Source organism: Neopsephotus bourkii, unplaced genomic scaffold, assembly GCF_033783945.1.
Source record: "Neopsephotus bourkii isolate Nb327-2 ecotype Australia unplaced genomic scaffold, CSIRO-AGI_Nbou_v1 NB_1027, whole genome shotgun sequence".
Taxonomy (NCBI): domain Eukaryota; kingdom Metazoa; phylum Chordata; class Aves; order Psittaciformes; family Psittacidae; genus Neopsephotus; species Neopsephotus bourkii.
Window position 1 is genome coordinate 1444522 of NW_026901516.1, and position 21799 is coordinate 1466320.

General features: G+C 39.9%; 1 protein-coding gene across 9 annotated transcripts in view; it reads right to left on the reverse strand.

The window, feature by feature from the left end:
* Positions 1–19524, reverse strand: part of TMEM241 (transmembrane protein 241) — a 56439-nt gene extending 36915 nt beyond the window's left edge. For 4 of the 9 annotated variants that reach the window (XM_061360501.1, XM_061360498.1, XM_061360496.1 and 1 more), the window contains exons 1-9: positions 19381–19524; positions 17128–17174; positions 14533–14610; positions 10038–10119; positions 6669–6746; positions 5272–5297; positions 3801–3852; positions 2602–2650; positions 573–618 (exon numbers count right to left, since the gene is read on the reverse strand). In XM_061360501.1, the coding sequence (XP_061216485.1) occupies positions 573–618; positions 2602–2650; positions 3801–3852; positions 5272–5297; positions 6669–6746; positions 10038–10119; positions 14533–14610; positions 17128–17174; positions 19381–19452 (530 nt within the window). In that variant the 5' untranslated portion in view covers positions 19453–19524. The remainder of the gene's footprint in view (positions 1–572; positions 619–2601; positions 2651–3800; positions 3853–5271; positions 5298–6668; positions 6747–10037; positions 10120–14532; positions 14611–17127; positions 17175–19380) is intronic. The other 5 variants (XM_061360499.1, XM_061360497.1, XR_009726547.1 and 2 more) reach the window with 3 other exon arrangements.
* Between the last annotated feature and the right edge of the window lie 2275 nt (positions 19525–21799).

The following is a 21799-nucleotide window of genomic DNA, read 5'->3' on the forward strand; positions in this document are numbered from 1 at the left end:
ACATATCTACCTCCTTTGATACAGAGAACTGCAGATGATAGACACTGTAAACATGTAATGTCACCTGCTTTCAATACAGCTATTGTCTGGCATGTTTATCTAACATGCACATGGGATTAGTGTAAGGTTTTTAAGGTACTCAGCCATCCCAGTCCTGTGGGAAGTCACCAGCCGCTAAATGCTTTTGAGATTGTGTCTCAAAGGGAGATACTGACAGATTCAAACCATGCAGCTTTCAAGGCTAACACAAACTAATATTTCCTTTAAATGCCTGTGCCAGTAACGAGAGGATCTGCTTTCTGAACTGAGTCATCACCCTTTGATAATACACTGTTTAAAACTAATTCAGTGTTTGCGTTAGGCATATGACTATCAATAACCACACGCTATTGTTACCAACAATAAATAAGGCTCCTCTTGCAAGAGAAGTCATTAATGATTAACCAGGAATGGCTCAGTTCACACTGATAACACAGAAATACCTACAGTTTACTGGACTGCTACACAGATGTGTCTCTAACCTTCTTTGATAACAATCTCTTTCTTTTTAAAAGAATATGAAAACGCATTACCTTAAAGAGTTAGGTTTCCACAACTTGTGAAATACTTTGTAAGCCCCTGTAAGTGAAATGACATGTGTAATAGCTGTAACATGCAATCACTCTGACAAACCATGCTTGTTTGGTCATGATACTAGCAGATATGGAACCCCTCTAAATTACAGTCTAGCAACATGGCACAAAGGATACCTAAACCATAAAACCATGAGTAAAATGAACCTATTGCTTTAAATTAATGGTTTTCAAAGCATTATAATCTCACAGTACTGTCATGCTATGTGCTTCTTCTAGTTCCGAAGAAAACTCCTATCTCTGTGCGTGTACGTGAATACATACAGAAAAGTGTCACAGAATGGTTTCTTCAGCCCACCCCCTTTTTGGGTACCTTCTATGCTGTGTTCACCTATGTAGACCCCTACATCTGTTGGCTCTGAGCCATCTTTCCTGTTCAGAGCTCTCTCAGCTCTAGAGTTTCCAGGCTCTTTACATACTTGACCTACCCCCCTCTTGGCTCCCATTTCTATTCTGGGAAAAGCTTTAAGCACTCAAGAAAGGAACAATACGGCTTCAAGCTCTGGTTCTTTTAGATCCCTTCTTCAAGGCTTCAGTTGTTTTGGTTTTTTTTTTACTCACAAACAGAAAATGAAAAGCGAATTCAGTAGAACACTATGTAATAGATGTCCACGATTCTGTCTCCACTAGACAAGCCAAAGGGTGGCACACATGTCCTTTCTCTAATGCTCTGTCTTGATTAACTGTGCAACAAATGAATTCATCTGTTTGCCCTTCCTTGTGGCATCTTTATTCTGTGTCGGTTGATAGGAAATCTAATTACACCACGCACCACCCCCAACGGCTGTATCAACAACTTTCTCTCCAAAACAAGAGAAATGGAAATAAGTTATATTTTGAGCATAAACATTATGTTGGCACTTCCTACATGTTTCAAACACACAGAAGGGACCTCCTGAAGACTCTCTAAGCAGTTTTCCACCTCCATGGCCTAGCACTGTTTTACAAATGAGACCTCTTGGCTTTAAGAAAGCAATAACATCACTTGTTACAGCAAACAAGTATGTGAAGTGAAAAATCTTTAGCTTGTTGTTTTCTCTAAGAGCCCCTGTTTACTATAGAACATTTCCTAAAGGGGAAAAAAAAAACAACCCCAAAAAAACTATTTCTTATTCGTATGTTAACAACATTTTAGAATGAGATCTCTAGACCTCCCTAGACACAAATACATATAAACATATTACCTCTGCCCTGAAAAATTTACAGTATGGATAGACAGAATAAAGGAGGAATCTTCCCTAATTTGCAGACAAGACTTAACATACGAATGAGTCACTCACTAAGACTATTGGACAGCTAAGAAACAAACAGAAGTCCCTTATTATCCAGCTTAATGCTCCAAAAGACACAAATCTCCTAGTTAAAAAGTACTACTCTCTCTTTCTTCCCATTATCTGGGTCTGTTTCTAGCTTTTCAGGGAAGAATTCTGATTTATCCAAATCAATGTTTAGTCTGAAACAGACAAAAGAAAACCTGACAGGTTATGCAACTAATTGTTAAAATTCTTTTTTAAAATGCATATGATTGCATAAAAAATCCCAACATTTCAACATCCTTCCTCTGGGAGCACATTCCATGGTATTTTAGAATATTTCTGTCAGTTTTAGATAAAATCAGTGTGTGCAATAAAGCTCCAGCTTTTTTTTCATGTTTCTTTTCCCCTCAGAAAGAAGCATCTCTTAGTAGGCAACCATCAAAAACTCCCAGAAAAGCTTAGTGCTGATTAAAATTGTATGTGCATTTTCTCATTCACTGTTAACTGGCTGCAATATCTAGCTTATTCTGTTGTTGTTTTCAACGTAAAGATATAAAAGGAATGCATTTCTCATATTTACTGAACTTCTTATTTCTTTTCAAGTGTTTCCAAGTTCTTCATCAAGAACTTTATATATCAGTAACTTCATAATAAAGCTGATTTCTTCAACACATTCAGTCTTTCTAATCCCATTTCCGAAAGAAATTACTTACCAACACAGATCAAGTGAATTAGAGCCCATAAGTAACCATTTGGATCAAACTGCAATAAAGAACATCTACATAAATAAAAGCACATTCATGTAACATACTTATTGCTATTTCCCTGCCTCTTCAAAAAGCAAGTACAGTGAGTAGGAGCTATGCTACAAAGAAAGAGAAGATGATGAAAGAAGACTAGGAAGACTAAAGTTTTTCCTGTCCCACTTAGAGACTTGGCATACACCCATTACCCAGGCTCTCAGCTAGTCTTAGCAAGAACAGCTCTATTTCTTTCAGATATGTACACCATCTTAAACAATCTGAGCACACAGACCCCAATCTGTTCAGTCTTGCCTTGGCAGTCAGGGAGAGGCAAGAAGATCAGAGGAACATCACTAAGGTTTTCCTTCCCTTGTCTCCTTTTCCCTCTCAGTCCCTGCAGCAGCTTAACGGGATCTCTCCCCAATGCTCCAACTATCCAGAGTATCCAAAACAGTGCTTTACACAGATATCTGTCTCTGAGCAAGGTAGGCTCTCTTCATCAATGGGGAGAAATAAACATTAACATTTTCAAAAGGAATTCACATGACATATTTTAGATGTCTGCTTTCTGAGGAAACGAATGATACACCAGAAATTCCTGCTCTGCACCACAGACTACAAGGGGAGCTAGTGCAGGTGCAACAATTCTGATGACTACATTTGGTCAAATGCATCCAGACAAGTTCCCAGATTCATCCTACCTGGCTTCACATATTAACTAAAGTATTTAAATCCAGGAAGCATCCTTCCTAAGACTCCAGAAGAGAAAAGCACTTCCAAGGAATAGATCTTTGCCAGACTAAGTGCTCTCTGGAGGTACCTCCCTTCTTTCTCCAGTAGCTACAGAGTTATCATACAGCTAATTCAGGTACCTCCTGAAAGTATGTGCAATTAATCCAAACCTAAGTCGTTAGCTCTAAGCCCTATAAGAAGTTAAATCATGGTTTCTCCAGTGATCATCTTCACTGATGAGCTGTATGTCTGCTCAGAGGTTTTATCATGATGCAAACACATTAACACCAGCAAGACTACAACACAGCAATAGACAACATTTTCAGTTCCTTCACAGGAATCCCACCCTAAGCTTACAAGTAAAAGCTACATCCCTCGTATACTAAGATGTCTAACATCAAGATCCAATTTGAGCTGCTTTACAAAGCAGAGCTCACCTGTGTGTCACATAAAGGAAGGCACGCTGCTGCTACCAGGAGGCACAGCACACTGTGGAGAAGAGAAAAAACAAACAGGACCAAACCCTTGTAACCTGGATTTGTACTCTCAGCAAAGTATAGGCAATTCCACTCAATTTTACACTGACATTTAATTTATTTTTTATTCCATATTTAAGAAGTAATTTCTGCCACCAAAGTTTTTACATCATGTACTCATACACAGCAAACTTGTATAAAAAGCAGCATAAAACACCTCAGCAGTGACGAAAACAAGCTTTTTGGTTAAGGAATATTATTCTTCACTTGCCATCTGGCTTCCCTAGGTTGGTTCAGAAAGCCAAAATCAACAAATTTCTGGCCGTGAATGGCTACCAAAGTTCTTTCATTAAGGTAAATTGCGTATTGCAACAATTCCAGCAAAGGTAATTCCATTAAAAGTTATGATTCAACTCCAGAACACAGAGCAAAGTGGGAGTGAGTGGTAGTACAATAGAAATGGATTAAGGACAGCACCAGTCCTCCTCTAGTCCTCTGACTTGGACTAAATAAATTCTTAACCTGTGGCTGAGTAAGTATTTCTACAAGCTACACTGAATACTCTGATGTGGAATTTCTGTGGACTGCTATTTCTAATAATAACAAATACTTGCTTTCGCAGTTTATTTTCCTGCTCTCCAGAAGCATAGGAAAATACAGAATAAAGATGATAACAAACCTGGTGCCCTTGACAATAATCCAGTGGCTAAAACAAGGCCACAGTAAGTCAGATAATGGAAACAACAGGAAGAAATTGGGAAGATGGTGCCTCTAAGCACACTAAATAATAACCCAACTATCTACTCTAAGTACCGCCAAAAGATTACAGAATGTGCAGGACAGCAAATATGCATTCTTCAAGGGGATGGGGAGAGGGTAGAATAAAACTTTTAATACATGACTGGCTGACTTCTCTTTTTCCCTTTCTATCTCCTTTTTGGAGCCAAAAGAACTAGAGCCAACCAGTGCTGGTAGGTTGTGTAGCTTAATATGAGTGACTCTAGCTGAACAGGATATCACTTACTCTTCCTATCTTTCTTAGGAAAGGCACTTTTAGCTATTTTATATCACATTAATTATCTTTCTCTTACTGTTTAAGATTACATTTAAGATTAATGGAACATCAAACCTGGCTTCCATCTCGTTTCTGAAAACATTCCTACAAGCACTGCTTTCTTACTCAGGAAGACTGGCCTTTTTTATTTTTATAAGGAGAAAAAAGGTACCTATTTAGCAGTGGTTTGAAAAAAAAAGAAAAAGGAAAATACATTTTAAAACTATTTCATTATTCCAATGTTGCAATTTAGGCTCACCGCCCACGGGAATGTGCTTTTCATTCTTCATTGTTTTGGTGTGCCATTATCTGAAGCAAATACAGAAGCTGGAGCCAAAACAAGTCTGAATCTGAATGTGAGCACTTTTAAGAGCTTACCTACAGACTTTCAGATGAGAGGTCTGCTGTAAAAATGAAAGTATGAACAAAAAATTAAAATTTAAAAATAAAAGGGTGAAATAGTGCTTTCTTCTTCCAAAACCAGGAAAATGATGACAGCTGATCTTACTGTACCAAACACATTAAAAATCCCAAGAGCAACACTCAACACTGCGTTATGTTTGAGCACTGCTTAGCAAATTTAATTTGAAAAGAAGAACCAGGATTACAGATCAGCCTACTTTAAGTTGATTTATATTTTCAGATTTCTTACCAGCAGATATACCTAAAACCAGACATGACTTTACACGTGGTCCTTAAACTTAACTTGAACTATACGGAAACTGTGTATTTTGTGTACTCAAATAGAGTATTCTTAATTTATTAGGTACAACCAGAGGTCTAAATTCCTGAGAGTTACCCAATCCTTTAGGCCAAAATTATTCCCCAGAAGCTTCCTAGCAAGATCTGTGTTTGTATTATCCTTGTCCATAGTGCTTTTGTTTTTAAAAAGAGGAGTCATAACCAGGAAAATATGAAACACTTTGTCAGAGACAATAATCAGAGGACAACAACATAGGGACATACCATGGTACACACTGCTATGTCCCTCAGGCATAACCTTAGTGAGCTCTTCAGTTTGTTAGGAGTAGCAAACATGGACCATTTGTTTGTCTTCTACATACACAACAGATGTAATGACTGGAAAATCCCTTCCACAGTAAGCCAGAGGCCACTGTAGAAATGACTTCGTGATTAATGATTTCTCAGAGCTAACTTACACAGCAGCTCTCTGGTCAATTAGAAAAGCATTTCACAGTCTAAAAATCCCGAAGGATTCCCAATGAGTCTGTGAGAAAGAAACCCATCTCTTACTACAGGGTGCAGGAATTATTCTCCTAACTTTAAGACAGATTTAAGACTTGGGACAGATTCTGAAGCATTCAAAACAAATCCAGAAATGCACTGTTAACCCTGCATTTGATGCAATGGTGCGATCTATCTATAATCATACAATACACTAGATATACTGGTTAGATCTAGAGACCCAGGCCTCCTCCCTCTCAGCTCAATGATAATCTTACATGGGGCATGAGAGAGGGTGGATATTAATTTTCAAAAGGGAAAAACAAGCAGGACCAAGCCAGTCTTAAAAATGCAGATCAAATAGGTGATACATATTTGCAAAGTTTCATCAACAGAAGGGGAAAACAAAACACCAACAGAAATACTTGTCAAGAGCAAAGTTCTCTCGGTCTCATTAATGACTAGCTATCACTGCAAGATCAGAAAAGTACATGGCACTAATGCCCATATTAAAAGAAATCAGGTGGTTTGTTATGTGGCAGTTATATCACAGGGGATACCTTGAATGTGTCAATTAATAGATCAGTTACCTCTTTCTGCACAAACCTCTGGAACCCATAGGTTATAACTTCTGATGCGTTGTGCACAGTGAGGAACACTGGGATTGGCTGCCATTGGGAGAGAAGAAAAATGCCCAAATCAAACCACAACAGTCACACACAGAGGAAGAGGCACCCCTCTAAGGGACAGCTGTCCCACATGCTTGTGGTTTTGGGGTTTGTTTCAGGTTTTTGAACTGTAAACCCACACCACATCTCCTAAAAGGGACTTAGACCCATTCCAATTGCTATTACATGGCACAGGCATCTTTAAACACAGACCCCACTTGCTGCTTCTCCCAATTCTGAGTGCTCAGCCAGTTTGCTTGTACGCAACTACCACACAGTGAGATTTGCTCCAGGTTTGTGCCTCTAGTTTTGCCTCTCTGTTCAAATATCTGCAGCCTCCACAGTAAATGGTTCTCATTAGTTTTCCCATCTCTGTCTACTGCTCCTAAGAATACAGTCTGACTCCTAGCAACAGAATTACGGGCAAAATGATTTTAGGTGATTGCTTTCAGTTACTGCTAGGAAGAGCTGCCCAAAATTAGAGTACAAATATAATAGTTCATACACAAGTGATGGCAAAATTCTACCCACTGAGGTATCTGGACACCATCCCAACATGAAATCATTAAGAAACAAACTGAGGTATCTGGACCACTGAGGTATCTGGACTCCATCCCAACATGAAATCATTAAGAAACAAACCTCAGTGATAACAATAATGAATCAACCACCCATTGCCCTAGGCAAACCCAACCAGAATTACTGGTTCATAATACTTCTTCCAAATCAGATCCATGGTCTCTCAAACAGTTGAAACGTGCAATTCTCTGCTCCGATTAAGATAATCTAAAGACTATGGCAGTTTTAGGAAGCACTATTTCCCTGCTTGTGTACAGTATTTAAATTATGTGAGTAGAGAATGAGTTAATTTCTCAGTGATGTCCATGCCTTTTCAGGTGGAACAAAAACAGCAAATACCTCTTAAATTTGGCTATGCATTCTGAAATCTGTATTTTCTAGATTTTTCATTTCTTTCCCCTAAAGCCAGATAAGCATAGCTAATTAAACATTTTAAGTTTAATGACAACTGGGATGGATCCATAAACACAACAGTTGCACCAAGATAACTCTTAACACCTCTAAATTAGCAAGGAAATCACACAAACACAGCTGGCATGAAGTTGTCAGCCCCAGCTTCACTGGTTCTGAAAACCAATTCCCAACCCCGTTGCTGGATGACTAAGAACATAAACCCAGAAGCATCTAACATAAGTACCCTGAGCATGATACAATAATAGAAAATACAAGAAATAACCATACCCAAGGAAATTTGACAGCACAATTTACATTCTTCCTTTAGTGAAGCCAATCTGTTGGGTTTTATTTTCCTCCCTCTTGCTTTTGGCTAATCCAAATGTGTTTTGGAGCCAAGAATGGCTCCAGTTTGCGCAGCCCAGTTAACCTTCTCCATATGTCTGTTGCCTTTGATGTGAGTATTTCTTAAATTTGTGAGTGGGCTTAATGCTTACAAAAAGAAAGGTTTACTGGTTGGGCAGGTAGGGAGAACAGACTGTACAAACCTCCCATCACAGCTCTGCATACTTCTGTTAGTGCATCACAGTCCAGAGCTAAGCACTCCTCCAGTTCCAGCCCTGAACTCTTGGGCAGGGGAGACTGACAGCACCTCTAGGGAGAGGCACAGAGATTAAGAGTGTAGCCCTGCCAGTGTACAGGAATGTCTGAAGGTGGGCCTCCCTGGATTTGATCAAAAAAGTACACATACTTTCTGCTTTAGCAATAAACCCACTTAATTCAAAAATACGCTGCAGAGGTGAACCTATTCAGGTGCAAAATTGGGAGAGCCCATTTTCCTTCTCACTGTGTCACAAAATTGTTGTACACAAAGTTACTGTAATTAAAGCTTATCTGCAGGATTGAATTTAGCCCCAGCACACGGCATTACTTAACTATGGCCTAAGACAACTTGTGCTTTTGTCTTTCCTCCTAAAATGGCCACAGAATTAGGCCTCTAAATCCCTATTCATGTACAACAAAAAGCCATTCAGAAATGGGAGATGCTCCTTAAAAAAGGTTTGGGCTAAAATCTCCTTAAGAAAGGTTTGGGATATAAGTCAAAACCATTCACAGCCCATCTGCCACTCCAGTACATCTCGCTCTCCAATGACCTGAGCAGGGACAGAAGGGAGACAGGTAACTTAAGAGATGACTAGGGAATAAGAAATAGCAGAGAAGATGTGATTCACCCCTCCGCCACCTCCGAGGTGAGCAGGCAGAAAAGACGCTGCTGCCAAGGCTTTACTGCTGTTTCCAGGCAGGGCTTTTGTTAGGGATCTCTGCTCAGTTTACACCAGAGAAGTCCAATAGAACTTGCTTTGACAAGGAACCAAGAGGAAGCAAATGCAATCACCCTGAAGCAAAGCTAACCTGGAGGCATGGGGCTACTGAGCATATGCCTGTGATTTCTGAAGATCACCTGGGTCCAAGATGAGGCTGCCAGACTTGTCTGTGAGGACAAAAACCTCCTATCCTTTTCTGCCCTATCTCTCCACTGGGAAGTTCAAGGGATCACTAAAAGCAAAATATTGGCAAAAATTCCCTTTTGATCCTCCATTCAGTTTAGGAGCTGGCAAGAGCAAGCTGGCTCTGGTATTAGATTAAGATGCATTGACAGAATGCAGAAGGGAACTAGTGCAGAATCTGGCCTTGCAGACTGCATAACAGCAGTAAAAAATTGCTCGTTTTCAAAAATTCATGTCACCATTTTTTTCCCACAAAAGACTAGATAATTTAAGTAAAAAGCATTCAACTTCAATTCAGCATATTCATTGAACACTTATAGGTTACTGTTGATTCAAATGGATCATAAACCTGATTAATCTAACCCTTTCCATAATACCTTTTGAACTTTCAATTTATTTTTTCAAATCCTGTAAAGCATCAAAATCACTCAAATGGGCTTCATCCTTCTGGAAGGATTTCCTTACAGATCCTGCAGCCTCAGTTCCCCTCTTGAGAACTTCTAGCTAGTAACTTCTTCAGCTTCTTCCTCACTTGCACAATTCATATGACTGATGATCTACTCTGCAAAACACCAGCTGGAGAGATGCTGAGTGCTATGGACCATCACAGAGGTGCTTTTTGATACTGCTCTGCACTTTGTAGGATGGGATCACTGCTCTAGCACCATTAACAGTGTATGTATTACTTAAACCCCTCCTTCATTCTTTCCCCCAACAGAGGAACAGTATCAAACACCTTGTATGAAGGGAATGTTCTTTGCTCATAAATTAGATGTAATAAAGAATTGACTTCTACTTGTGTGTTTCTTACCAATCTAGACAGTGCCCTAGAGCCAGCATAAATAATGCCCACAAAAAGTACTGAAGCAGGAAGCCACGACAGGATTTCAGACCTGTGGAAACAATTAAAATCCCATTACTTCACCACATTCTGTTTACATACAGGCAGCAACAGTTGCTTGCAAAGAATATAATAATACATACGTATGTACATGAATTTAAAAGATGTGCATATTAAATTCATCGTCTGAGTGTTCAGTATTTCTCCCATTTACTAAAGAATCCTGAAACAGAAATGAATCACTTCATCTAACACTGGTTAAGAACAATTTACAGATATATTTTCTGTCTTTTACTCTTTCCCTGGCTTCTGTCCCTGTGAAATTGTTTGTTTCATAGCAATTATTTCTACTGGTTTTAAGGGACAGAAATTTCAACTAATTTCCTTGATGTGCTGTAAAAGGAAGAAAAACTGACAAATGAAGGCATAAAATAGTGCACTTGCACAGACAGCACACATTTTCACTATGTAGAAATACACTTCCCCACCCACACATTCATTTTCCAGCCAGATTTAAAAAGAGATTCTTCCTAAAGATCAGATTGTCTCTGTGGAAGCATATCTCTTGAGATTTCCTAATGATGCTCCCTCAGCTAAGCCAAACTCCTAGAGGCAGTTTGACAACTAATGGAGGGATGAAGTCATCAGATTGATCTGATTATTATTGTTATTTTTTTAATCCATGGTTACTGCAGCAGGGCCAGCTTTCAGTTCTGAGAATGAGCTTCAGAATTTGCACTTTCTGGTTTTTGATCTTGTTACTTAAAGGGAAAAAGGGATCAGGTAGGTGGTAAATTTCAGACACAATAATGTAAGATGTTGAGCAAGGGAGGAAAGGAGTAGCAACGATCTAAAGGCCTGATCCAAACGCTTCTCAGGACTGAAGACACAGGTACCTCTATTCAATCTTCCCAAGCTTTAAACTAAAGTCAAGAAAACATTAGTGAATAATACTGGTTCTCAGAATGAAACCAAACTGCTTTGTAATTCCTTAATTTGGACTATACTTCCAACTAGTTTAAGACTTAACATGTAAATATAGCTGCTGCTACACTACCACACTTCATGAATACAAGAAAAATAGATGACTAAACAATGAAATCAGAACAGTCTGGATGAAGATAAAACATGCCCCAAAATTAATGTAAACACAGACAAGGAAAAAACTATATACCACATTTCTTTTTTTCTTTTTAATAAATAATTTTCTAAGATACTTGATAAAAAAACCCAGGGTCACAAAAACAGAGTAATCTTTAGAACTTTTACTGGCATAGATATTTGCTCTGGGCTTTTTTTGGGTAGCCACCATAATTTTTTATAAAAACACTGCTCCTTTTAAGGTTATTGACTTCAACTGGAATTTCACTAAAATCAGGATATAAACTGCCATATCTCATTACCAGCAAGTTCACATAAGACACCAACAGAATACTCACACCTTATTGGAATTTCCACAAATGGAAGAAAGGAGGATAGAAGAAAAGAAAGAAGGGCTGGGAAGATGAAAGGAACACACACTGAAAACCGAATTTTCATTCAGAACATAAAAATATCACTCTTTCATGTTCCCAACCACTAAATTCTAGGAATCCCAAACATGTCTTCATTACCAATGCAATACTGTGAAGTGTCATGGAAAAAGATTTCAGATGTTTTTTTCCATGAAGTAAGGGTAGAATTTTATGCTGCCAAGTGGGAATTTAAGGATTGAAAAAGAATGCATGGATGTTTGATATAATGTGTCAGCACCAACAATCTGTCTTTGTATGTAAACCAATTAGTAGCTTTTTATGTTGGCAACATAGCGATGTACATGAAAAACAAAAAAGCTCAGTGACGTAAAAGAACTGACAGAGCTGTGGTTGTAGGGTTAGATTCAAAAGCCACTAAAGTCAGTGGATAGGTTCCCCTAAACCACACTTCAGAGCTTTGGTTCAAGAAAGGCTCTGAGCTGCTGCTTAGCCAGGGGGAAAATTCAGCACTACAAGAAATGCCAACCAGAACACATAAGACTAACCTGCCTTACAAGGATTAGTGCAGCAGATTGTGGTGCTGGAAGCATTATGCAGATGCTACACGTACTCCTCTAAGCTCCACAGAGCTCTTGTTTTGGATACAAGTTTTGCAGATGGTCACCATTCAGCCTTTAGAAGCAACAATGATGGTGACAGTCCCTTACAGCTGGGAGGACCACGGGAAAACAGATGAAAACCAGGATATCCACAAGACCTAAGAGAAATTACTCTAAGCAATATGTTTTAATTTGTTAATTTTATTCCAGACTTTAGACAAAAGGGTGATGATCTCTAGGTGATAATTCTGCTGAGGCACTGACATAACCTGAACTGGCTCAAGAAGCATACGAGATCAGACCACATGACAAAAATGCTGACACTTTGTGGAAATAAATAAATGCTGACAGTTTCTTATTTGAAGCATGACAAGACTGGGGACCAGATATCATATGTATCCTGCACATACACAGACACACATACCTCCCAAACCCAAATGAACAGATAGATTCAGAGACCAATATTCACTAAGGGGGGGGGGTTGGAAATGTCCTTATCCCAGTGGTAGTACTAAGAAAAATCACCTTTGGAAGGGAAAAGAGTTGAGAGGGAATGATAAACAGAAGCTTCGAGACATTACGTTTGCTTGTTTGTTGGGAATTTTATTGTTTAGTTGGTTTTTAGGGGGTTTGGTTGTTGGGTTTTGGTGATTGTTTTTTTCTTTTTAAACTGCAGATACATGCTACAAGCCCAGTTCAACAAAGCATCAATGCATGATCCTAATTCTTCTGAATAAAGACGGGTTTAAACTCATGCTCAAGTATCTGGCTGAATTATAGCCAAAACATGTCAATTAATTCTGGTGATTTCATTCACTCTGTTCTAGAACAGGAATTCTGTATTGGCTAAACTAATAAAGCGGTTTCTCCAGATGCATTTAAATCACTTTTCCTACAGTGTGCTGACATCTAGTGGCCTGAAATCTCCACTGTCAAAACACGAACTAATTTTTCACAAAAGCTTTTCTTAAATAAAAACATCGTCCTTAACAGTAAAAATTTTTTCTTGTCCACTGTTTCCTTCAATGTCCTCCAAGTTTGAAAAAAAACCCCATAATCTTCTGAATCTGAAAAAAGATTTAACTTTTAACTTTTTAAATTTTAAAGCAAATTTAAAGTTTAAAGCAAAAATAGTGATGAAAAGTTGAACTACAAAGGACATTAGTGATGGTTGTATTATTTTAGACTGTTCTGATGAAGCCACAATCTGCATAAATAATATGCATTTGATAACAATATGTATCGCAGTAACTGCCACTAAAGCAAGGGTTGGACCCTAATCCTGACTCTACCAATACTACTGGCAGCTTTTACACCAACATCCTCATTTTACCTGCACTAAAGGTAAAAGGTAAGAAGCAAAATTCTGTTTCTATTTACAACTTCACTTAAGTTTCAGTGGTGATGTAGTCACTTGCATGGACATGAAAACAGAACATAGCCTGGTTCTTCTGAGATACGTGTAGATTTCATCACAAATCAGGAGATTGAGTTTTGCAAGCCAACCATCTGAATCCCAAACAGAAAATCCACCAGTTACTAACACAGAATCACTGAAAAAAGTTACTTAGAAGGCAACTCTGGCAGCCATCTAGTCCAATCACCACCCCAGCTTCAGAATCAAGTCACATTACTCAGGTCATTGTCTAGTAAAGTTCCTAGTATCTCCAGAGATGGTGATTGAAAAACTGCTGTGGGCATACATCTTCTAAATTATTATACCTTTTCTGCAAAAGTAAAAAGATACACCACATTCCGTACCGCAGAATGGATCCACCCAAGCAGAGCACAGTATGCTGGAAGACTCTTCAGAGTTGTCACAGTTCAAGCAGATAACCTTTGCTATAAAACACCTTTTAATTTGGAGTTGGATTATTATGTCAATCCTGTACTGCAGCAGCTGCTCTTGCTGTGCGGTAATAAATGCTAGTTAGGCAAGAGTGAATGACACCCATTTATGGGACACAGCTCTTACAGAAAAAGGCAGAACACATTTATGGACTTCTGCACTGCACTGAAGTTTTGGGAAAGGGTATGCTCTCAACCAAGGTTTCTCTTAAAATACTATAAATAATGCAGGGGAGACATGTGGACAGAGGGATGGATAAGCTACCTTTGTAGTTTTCACTAATGTCTGTGATTTTTTGACCAAGGCTTTATCTTACCAAGGCTAAACTGAATCCACTTTACAGCAGTAATCAGCTGAGTTGTGTGTCACTGAACATTCACTAGACCAAAACGTAAGATCTCTCCTACACCTGTGAAGCAGAACACATACACACCTCCCGACTTATATTTTAGCAAGTTAGTAACTTCCACAACCAACTTAACTATGTCATAACCCAGCTACAGAAAATAAGTATTCAGCAGATACTGAAAACCCCACAGTACCTTGAACACAAGTTTATCTCCACCCAGCCCAGCTTCCAGGAGACATGAAGCAGAAGTCCGCCCACTAACGTCTGCCACCTGAAATAAAAACAACACAGCACCTCTGAATTAGTTGCTTTTTTTAATCCACATAGAGCGTGACCTTAGAAGCCACAGAATTCCCCACAGCACACCATGACTCCAGTTATTTGCTGTTTTTCTAGGTTGGCAGGGATGTCAAAATTCCCCTTTGAATCTTCCATTTTTGTGGGCCTTCATTTCCTCCAAATTTTATAATACTCAGGAGCTTCCACTTCCTGTTTCAAATGTTTTGTAAATTTACCACAATTACCTTAGTCATATTACTGAATTTATCATCTCTTCCCACACACGGTTTACAACAATAATAGTGGTGTTGGAGCCATGATCTTGATCTGAAGATGTGTGACAAGAGATGACCATCTTTTAGACATAAACTCTTATTGTTAGAACAAAGAAACACGATTTCAGGATTCAAAGACTCGCTTCAGCTGAAGTAATAAGCCTCAAGGATGACATGTATAGTCCTAGTAATTTCAAGCATTAGCTCTATGACTTCACATGGTCTTAAATAACAAAATCCCTTCAACTCAGCCTGCTTTCCCTCCACAGACACATCTTGTGTGGCAAGCACCAAGTCAAGTGTCATCAACAATAACATCACTATGCTGCATGAGCCTCTGATTCAGAACCTCTAGAGAAAACTGTACAGCCAGAAAACCTTGCATGTAAACCACAACACTGAGGTGTTATCACTGGGAAGGTATAAAACAATTACATACATTCTGCATTGACTTATGTATATAATGATTTATCCTACCATAAAGGTGTTCCTTAGTCTATTATGGAAATATTTGAGACCTTAGAAATGCTTGCAGATAACTTAAAATGACTGATGATGTATACTGATTATTTTTCTTTAAATCTTTAAAATAAGTTATTAGCTTGCTTCCCTTAAACCAGTGATTTTCAGAGAGGTGTTTCATGCTTCTCAGGTAAAAAACCTTAAACATCTAGCATCGTTCAAACACAGATACTGTATTACAGTATTAAATCACATCAATATTTGTGATTGGTGTAGAAGTGGGTTTATTTATTATTCCCATTCATTGCAATGTACTTAAGCAATTATTCAAAATCTTACACATATGCAAACAAACAAACATTCACTCTATGTCGTATTGCATACAGTTGGACAGTGTCACAGAAGAGTGAGCTCATTGTCCACAGGGGTATGATGAATATTCAATGCTACTATCACAGCTCACTTCACCTTTTTATATGAGGAGCATACGAGAGCTTAAAAGCCAGGTATCTTTGCTGTCTGCTGCAGGCTTGACTATGCTCTAAACAAAGCCAGTGATGAATTCCCATCAACTCTGCTGTGAAGGATTTCCTCTTGTCTCAAGTTTTAAGGACAGAAGTTGAAGTTCCAGATGCTTAGCACTATGCAATATACTCTTAGATCACACAGGGAACAAAAACAATGGCAATGAACAGTAACGGCATGAACTGAGAAAAACATTCTTTTCCTCCTTTGTTCATCTGTCATAGCTCTAAATGAAAGTGCAGCTGAGTGTCCTCGGTTCAGTTAAGGAAAGATCACTTTTAAAAGCCAGAACTCATGGAAAAATACTAAGATGCCGAGAAGCATTTCCAAACAACAGAAAAAGAAGTAACTGTGGCAACACAGATACCATAAAGAAGTTGCTTGCCACTGAAGTATGCTTTTTTGCTGTTGATTTACAAGATGTGTAGTTTACACAAATTACTCAAAACCCTCTCCCCATATAATAAAAGCCTTGTCCAAGAGACAGTCTCTGTGTTGGTGTGTCAAAGCATTCATTGACACACAGCTCTACATTTAATAGAGCTGCATACACTCCAAGAAAATGGAGATTCCTCAGGCAATCATTCCTAGAGCTGACTGCAGTCCTGATGCTGCAAGTCAGACAAAAATATAAGCCATGTTAAGCATCAGTAAAGGAACTAAAGATATCCAGTGTCTGCAGATTTTTACCACTATATCAAAAGAACAAATGGGGGAAGTCTTAAAACTAGGAGGCTAGACTTTCAGTAAATGTCTCACAAATTAACAGCCCTGATGGATACTTAGCAAGCTGTTACATTTCTCACTATGATCATTAAGATATGACAGCAATTTGTAATGCAGAGTTACAAAGGCTAAGCGTGAAAATAAGCAACATGATATGTGTATGCCTAAATATCGGTTTAAGGTCGGTTTTCATGAACACAGCAAACTGCACATTATCCATGAGCCCCACCTCCAAAGAAGACAGGCAGTACTCTAATTGCAACTTTTCTATGCTGGAGCATAAGACTTTCAGAAAAATGGGAAATGAGAAAATCTATCTTAATTACACCACCACTATGGTGTTTAAAAACTAACCAGGACACATTAATGAATGCTTTACTAAGGCTTCATGAAGTATGTTTTCTAGACAGCAAAAGCCATAATGACAAGAGGTAAGAAAGTTAGCTCCGGCACGAAACAGCAAGATTATTTACTGATGGAAGTAATTTTCCAAACAACTGTAGTCTTAAAACAATACTTACCCTTGAAAAAGGGTAGGGTAGGTAAATTGCAGGACAGACAGGACATACTGGAAAACAAATACCAAATTAATGGACATCAAACACCTCCAGCTTACCAACAATCACAAGAGCAACAAAGCAAACAGTTCTTACTAAAATAAAATGACAAAACAAAAAATCAGTTATTTCTCTTCCAATGCCAGAATTGCTGGATGCTGCCCCAGTCACTGTGGAAGGCAGCAGACACCAAAGATCATGGGGTACAGAGCAGACACACTGAAGGACAGAGAGAAGGCTACCTTCTGAAATGCTCTTTCTGAGCACATCCCATGCATCACACTGAATGGGAAAACGATTAACAGGCACAAAAAGACACAAGCAGTTTTCAGTTAAAATCATATCGTACCACAGGGACAACCTTTGGCAGAATCAATTTTAATATATTTGTCTCCTTCTGATTAATTTGTCTTATAGACCTGACACTCTGTTCACACACTGTTTTGTGTAAAATATTAAGCAGCCCCAAAAGCCCTTTGGAGATGTAATATATGGGAGGAAAGAAGCAAAGCCTCTCTGCCATTGTTTTAGCATGCTTTGTCAGGGGCTGTGCATATGGGTACCAAGTGTATTTTCCCACTACATATGTATATATGCAAATATGAGGCAAAAATATGTATGCCTTTTAATATGTGTATCAGGATCTAACAACTTCTCATAATGAAGTATATAAATACTATTTCTGCAAAGGAGAAGAAGACTGAAGCTTCTTCAGAGGAAAGGAAATGTACCTGCCACCCCTTCCAGGAGCCAGCATAAGCTGTCAACAGTGAAAGGAGACGCTGAAAGCTTTTAACAGATCAGAAATTGTGCTGAGCACATTGCAAGATCCAGCTTTTAGGTGTGGGGAGTGTCACTAAAAAGGTGGCATCAATATACAGAGATAAGGGTTGCTGGTTCACAACGGATCATATTATACATACATTTGGCAGAACTGCCACCTGGGTTTTAAATCAGGACAATATATCTGCGCATGTTCATACTTGTGTTTAGAAACCACCTGCAACAACTGAACGGTCTATATTCTGGCTATTTTTAACTTTATTACAGTAAAACCTCCCTTCAGGTTCGAAAATGGAGGCCCTATGTCAAAGTCCTTCCAATTTCTTCTCATGTGCAGTTAAACCTTTGCCAACGTACAATGCAATCTGGCAGCTTTTCTAGCCTCTCTCTGTTCAACTAATCACTGCTCCTAGCAGTCTGTCAAATCAAGGGTGCTACCTCTCCCTAGAAACTTTGTTTCGTGTCTGGACTTCAGCCTACCTCTGGGTGTCCTTAATGGCAAGCATACCGTGGTACAGAAACCAGTAGTCAATGCTCATGTAAGATTTTATTTTCACCTCTAAAATACTGCTGTTTTCTAACTCTCCCTCAGAAAATCCATACCCCGACTGCTTCAAAAACATCCTTTCTTTCAGAAATCTGCACCAAAAAAAGACACACTCTCTGATAAATAGGAGCGCAAGGAGTGGTTATTACTTTATCTCCTCCTCCCAGAGTGAAAAAACTGCTTCACTCTATGGCTATGTTTAAACCATGCAACTTTATCCACAAGTTGGCCACCTTCAGCCTACTTCTCCTGCTTAAGACATTTCAGCAATACCAGTGGGCAGTTAAGTTGTACAGTGGAAAACAAAATTTCTTGTCCTTAATTTGCAAGTTAATTAAACTGTAAAAGAGTCCGTGGAAGTTAACATTTGTTTCAGTGCTCCTATAACAATTTGAATATCTCACATTTTTCCCTTGTATACTTGGTACTATTGTTAATAGATCTCTTGGGGAATGGCTGTGCTTTCAGTAGCTGCAGTAACTATCCAGCCTTATCAGCGCTTTCAAAGCAGAGTAATTTCAGGCTCTATAGCTAACATTTAATTCGCTTGAATAATATATTACCCCTTTTTTTCCCCTAAACATGCAATTTCTCAACTTGGAGCGTACACTGGGGTGCGCGTTTGGTCTAAGGTGCCAGGGGGAAAGCTTCACTAGGGGGTAGCCCTCCTCCGCCGGCTCTCCCTGAGGAGGGCAGGGCAAGAAGAGGATACAGTCCCTCCTCCTTTTCCTCCTCCTCCTCCTGTGTCCCAGCACTGACTTCAGACGCAGCCCCCTACTACCGCTACAGCGAAGAGACTGCCCAGCGCCCCGCATCCCCTCCGCCTCGCCCTGCCCTGGTCCCTCCGATGCTGGGGAAGAAGGGGGCAGCTCCCCGCCCTCCCTCACCTTGTTGGTAAAGCAGGACGCCAGGTAGAAGAGGCAGAAGGCGAGGCCACCCGCCGGCCTCTTCAGATACATCTGTCACCGCCCGCCCCGCCGCGAACGCCCCGGTACGCAAGCCCGGCTGGCGGCGGCCATCGCAGCGACACGTAGCACAACGGGAATCAGGACCCCGCCGGCCGGCACCGCCTCCTTAAAGGGCCGGTGCTGCCGCCTCGCAGCGGCCCCGCGGGGAAGGGCTTGGGATACTGGGCATGGAGAAAGTTGGACGTAACCCGACAGTGTGCGGTAGCAGCCCAGAAACCAACCGTGTGCTGGGCTGCATCAAAAGGAGCATGACCAGCGGGTCGAAGGAGGTGATTCTCCCCATCTGCTCCACTCACATGAGATCCCACCTGCAGTACTGCCTCCAACTCTGGGATCCCAACACAAGATGGGTGTGGAGCAAGTCTAAAGCAGGGCCAAGAAGATGATCAGAGGGATGGAGCACCTTTGATGTGAAAACTGGGTGAGAGAGTTGGGCTTATTTAGCCTGGAGAAGAGAAGGCTGCACATGACACTTCAGAACAGCTTCCAGTATCTGAAGAGGGGCTACAGGAAATCTGGAGGACTTCTTAAAAGGTCATGTAGGGACAGGACAAGGAAGAATGGCTTTAAACTGAAAGGGAGGAGATTCAGAGTAGATGTAAGGAAGAAGTTCTTCCCTGTGAGGGTGGTGAGACACCGGCACAGGTTGCCCAGAGAAGCTGTGACTGCCCCCTCCCTGGCAGTGTTCAAATCCAGGTTGAATGGGGCTTGGAGCAGCCTGGTCTAGTGGAAGGTGTCCCTAACCATTGCAGGGGTTGGAACTGGATGAGTTTTAAGGTCCCTTCCAACCCAAACCATTTTGTGATTCGTCAGTGATGAGTAAGAAATAAATATCCCAGGGAAGTTGAGAAGCAGTGAATGATACGCCCTACCTAGGCACAGTTACTGGGTGTTCTTTTATTATGGCCTAGGTAAGCCTGGTTCTTCACAGATCTGGTATTAGCCAGCTGGTATCTCTGCTGGTCTCACCTTGGCTTTGCTCAGGTAATGAAAAGCCCAGGGTTCTCTCTGTACAGGTACATCCTATTTTTAGAGGATGGAGCAAAGAAGCATGAACAAGGAGCTGAACAGTGCCTAAACGGTAGTGAGAGGGGCCCTAACTAGTAGACCAGAGGCCAAATCTAGCCCATAAAGTGAGCCTGTCTAACCATTTAGCCTCAAAAGAAAGTCATTAGAGCACTGACAGCTCAGTGGTCTCCGCTGTATCAAATTTCCAAGTGGTTTGGTCCATCACAGAATCAAAAAAACATCATACAATAATTCCGGTTGGAAAAGACCCTTAACACTATCAAAACCAACAGTTAACCTAGCGCTGCCAAATCCACCACTGAACCATGTCCCTGAGAACCACATTTACATGTCTTTTAAATATCTCCAGGGGTGGTGACTCCACCATTTCCCTAGGCCCACTGTTCCAATGTTTGACAACCCTTTCTGTGAGTAAATTTTTCCGAATATCCAATCTAAACTACCCCATGCACAGACACAATCCCATATGGACTGGAAGGGGGTGGCCCAAAACAGACATCAGATTTCCAGTGCTGAGAAGTTTGGTCCATTGAGGCCTACAGAGATCAGTGGCACTAATGTGCCATTGTAATGGATGTGACAAAGATGGTGTGGTGGGTGATACAGCATTTCCACTTCGCAGAGCATGTGTTTATGTAAGCATGTCAAGAGTGTTTTTTGCAAACAAGGGAATACTTTGCATTGTGCCAAACATTCAGCCTATAAAGCTTTAAAAAAGAGTAAGAAAACTTTACAGGTATATGCAGAGTATCTACAAAGTAAGCATGTGATAATACTTTAGACTTTTTGTTTTAGTGACATGTCATTTTAGTTGAAAATATTACAGTGATTTCTCTCTTTGTGCTTCTTCCAGCATTTCTTGTTAAAATTGTGAGACTCAGGCAAATATGATGGATCTTCCTACAGCAAACTGCACAGGTAGGTTTGCATTCTTGTAAGCCACTTACAGTAAGAGATTATGAATGAAGATAAATTTCTGACAGTATTGTTTATCATGAATAATATGAATTACATATTAAGTAATTGCTATACAGCTTTGGACTTATTTTGAGTAATATGTATTGAAGTTTCTGCTCTATCTAGATTTTTAACTATTTTTATTAGGAGATGAATTATTAGGTGAATGTGTGGCAAATTACTTTGTTTAGTTGTCATTTTACAGAACGTTTCTTTATAGAATCATAGTATCATAGAATAGTTAGGGCTGGAAAAGACCTTAAGATCATCTAGTTACAAACCCCCCTGCCATGGGCAGCGACACCTCATGCTAAACCATGTCACCCAAGGCTCTGTCCAACCTGGCCTTGAA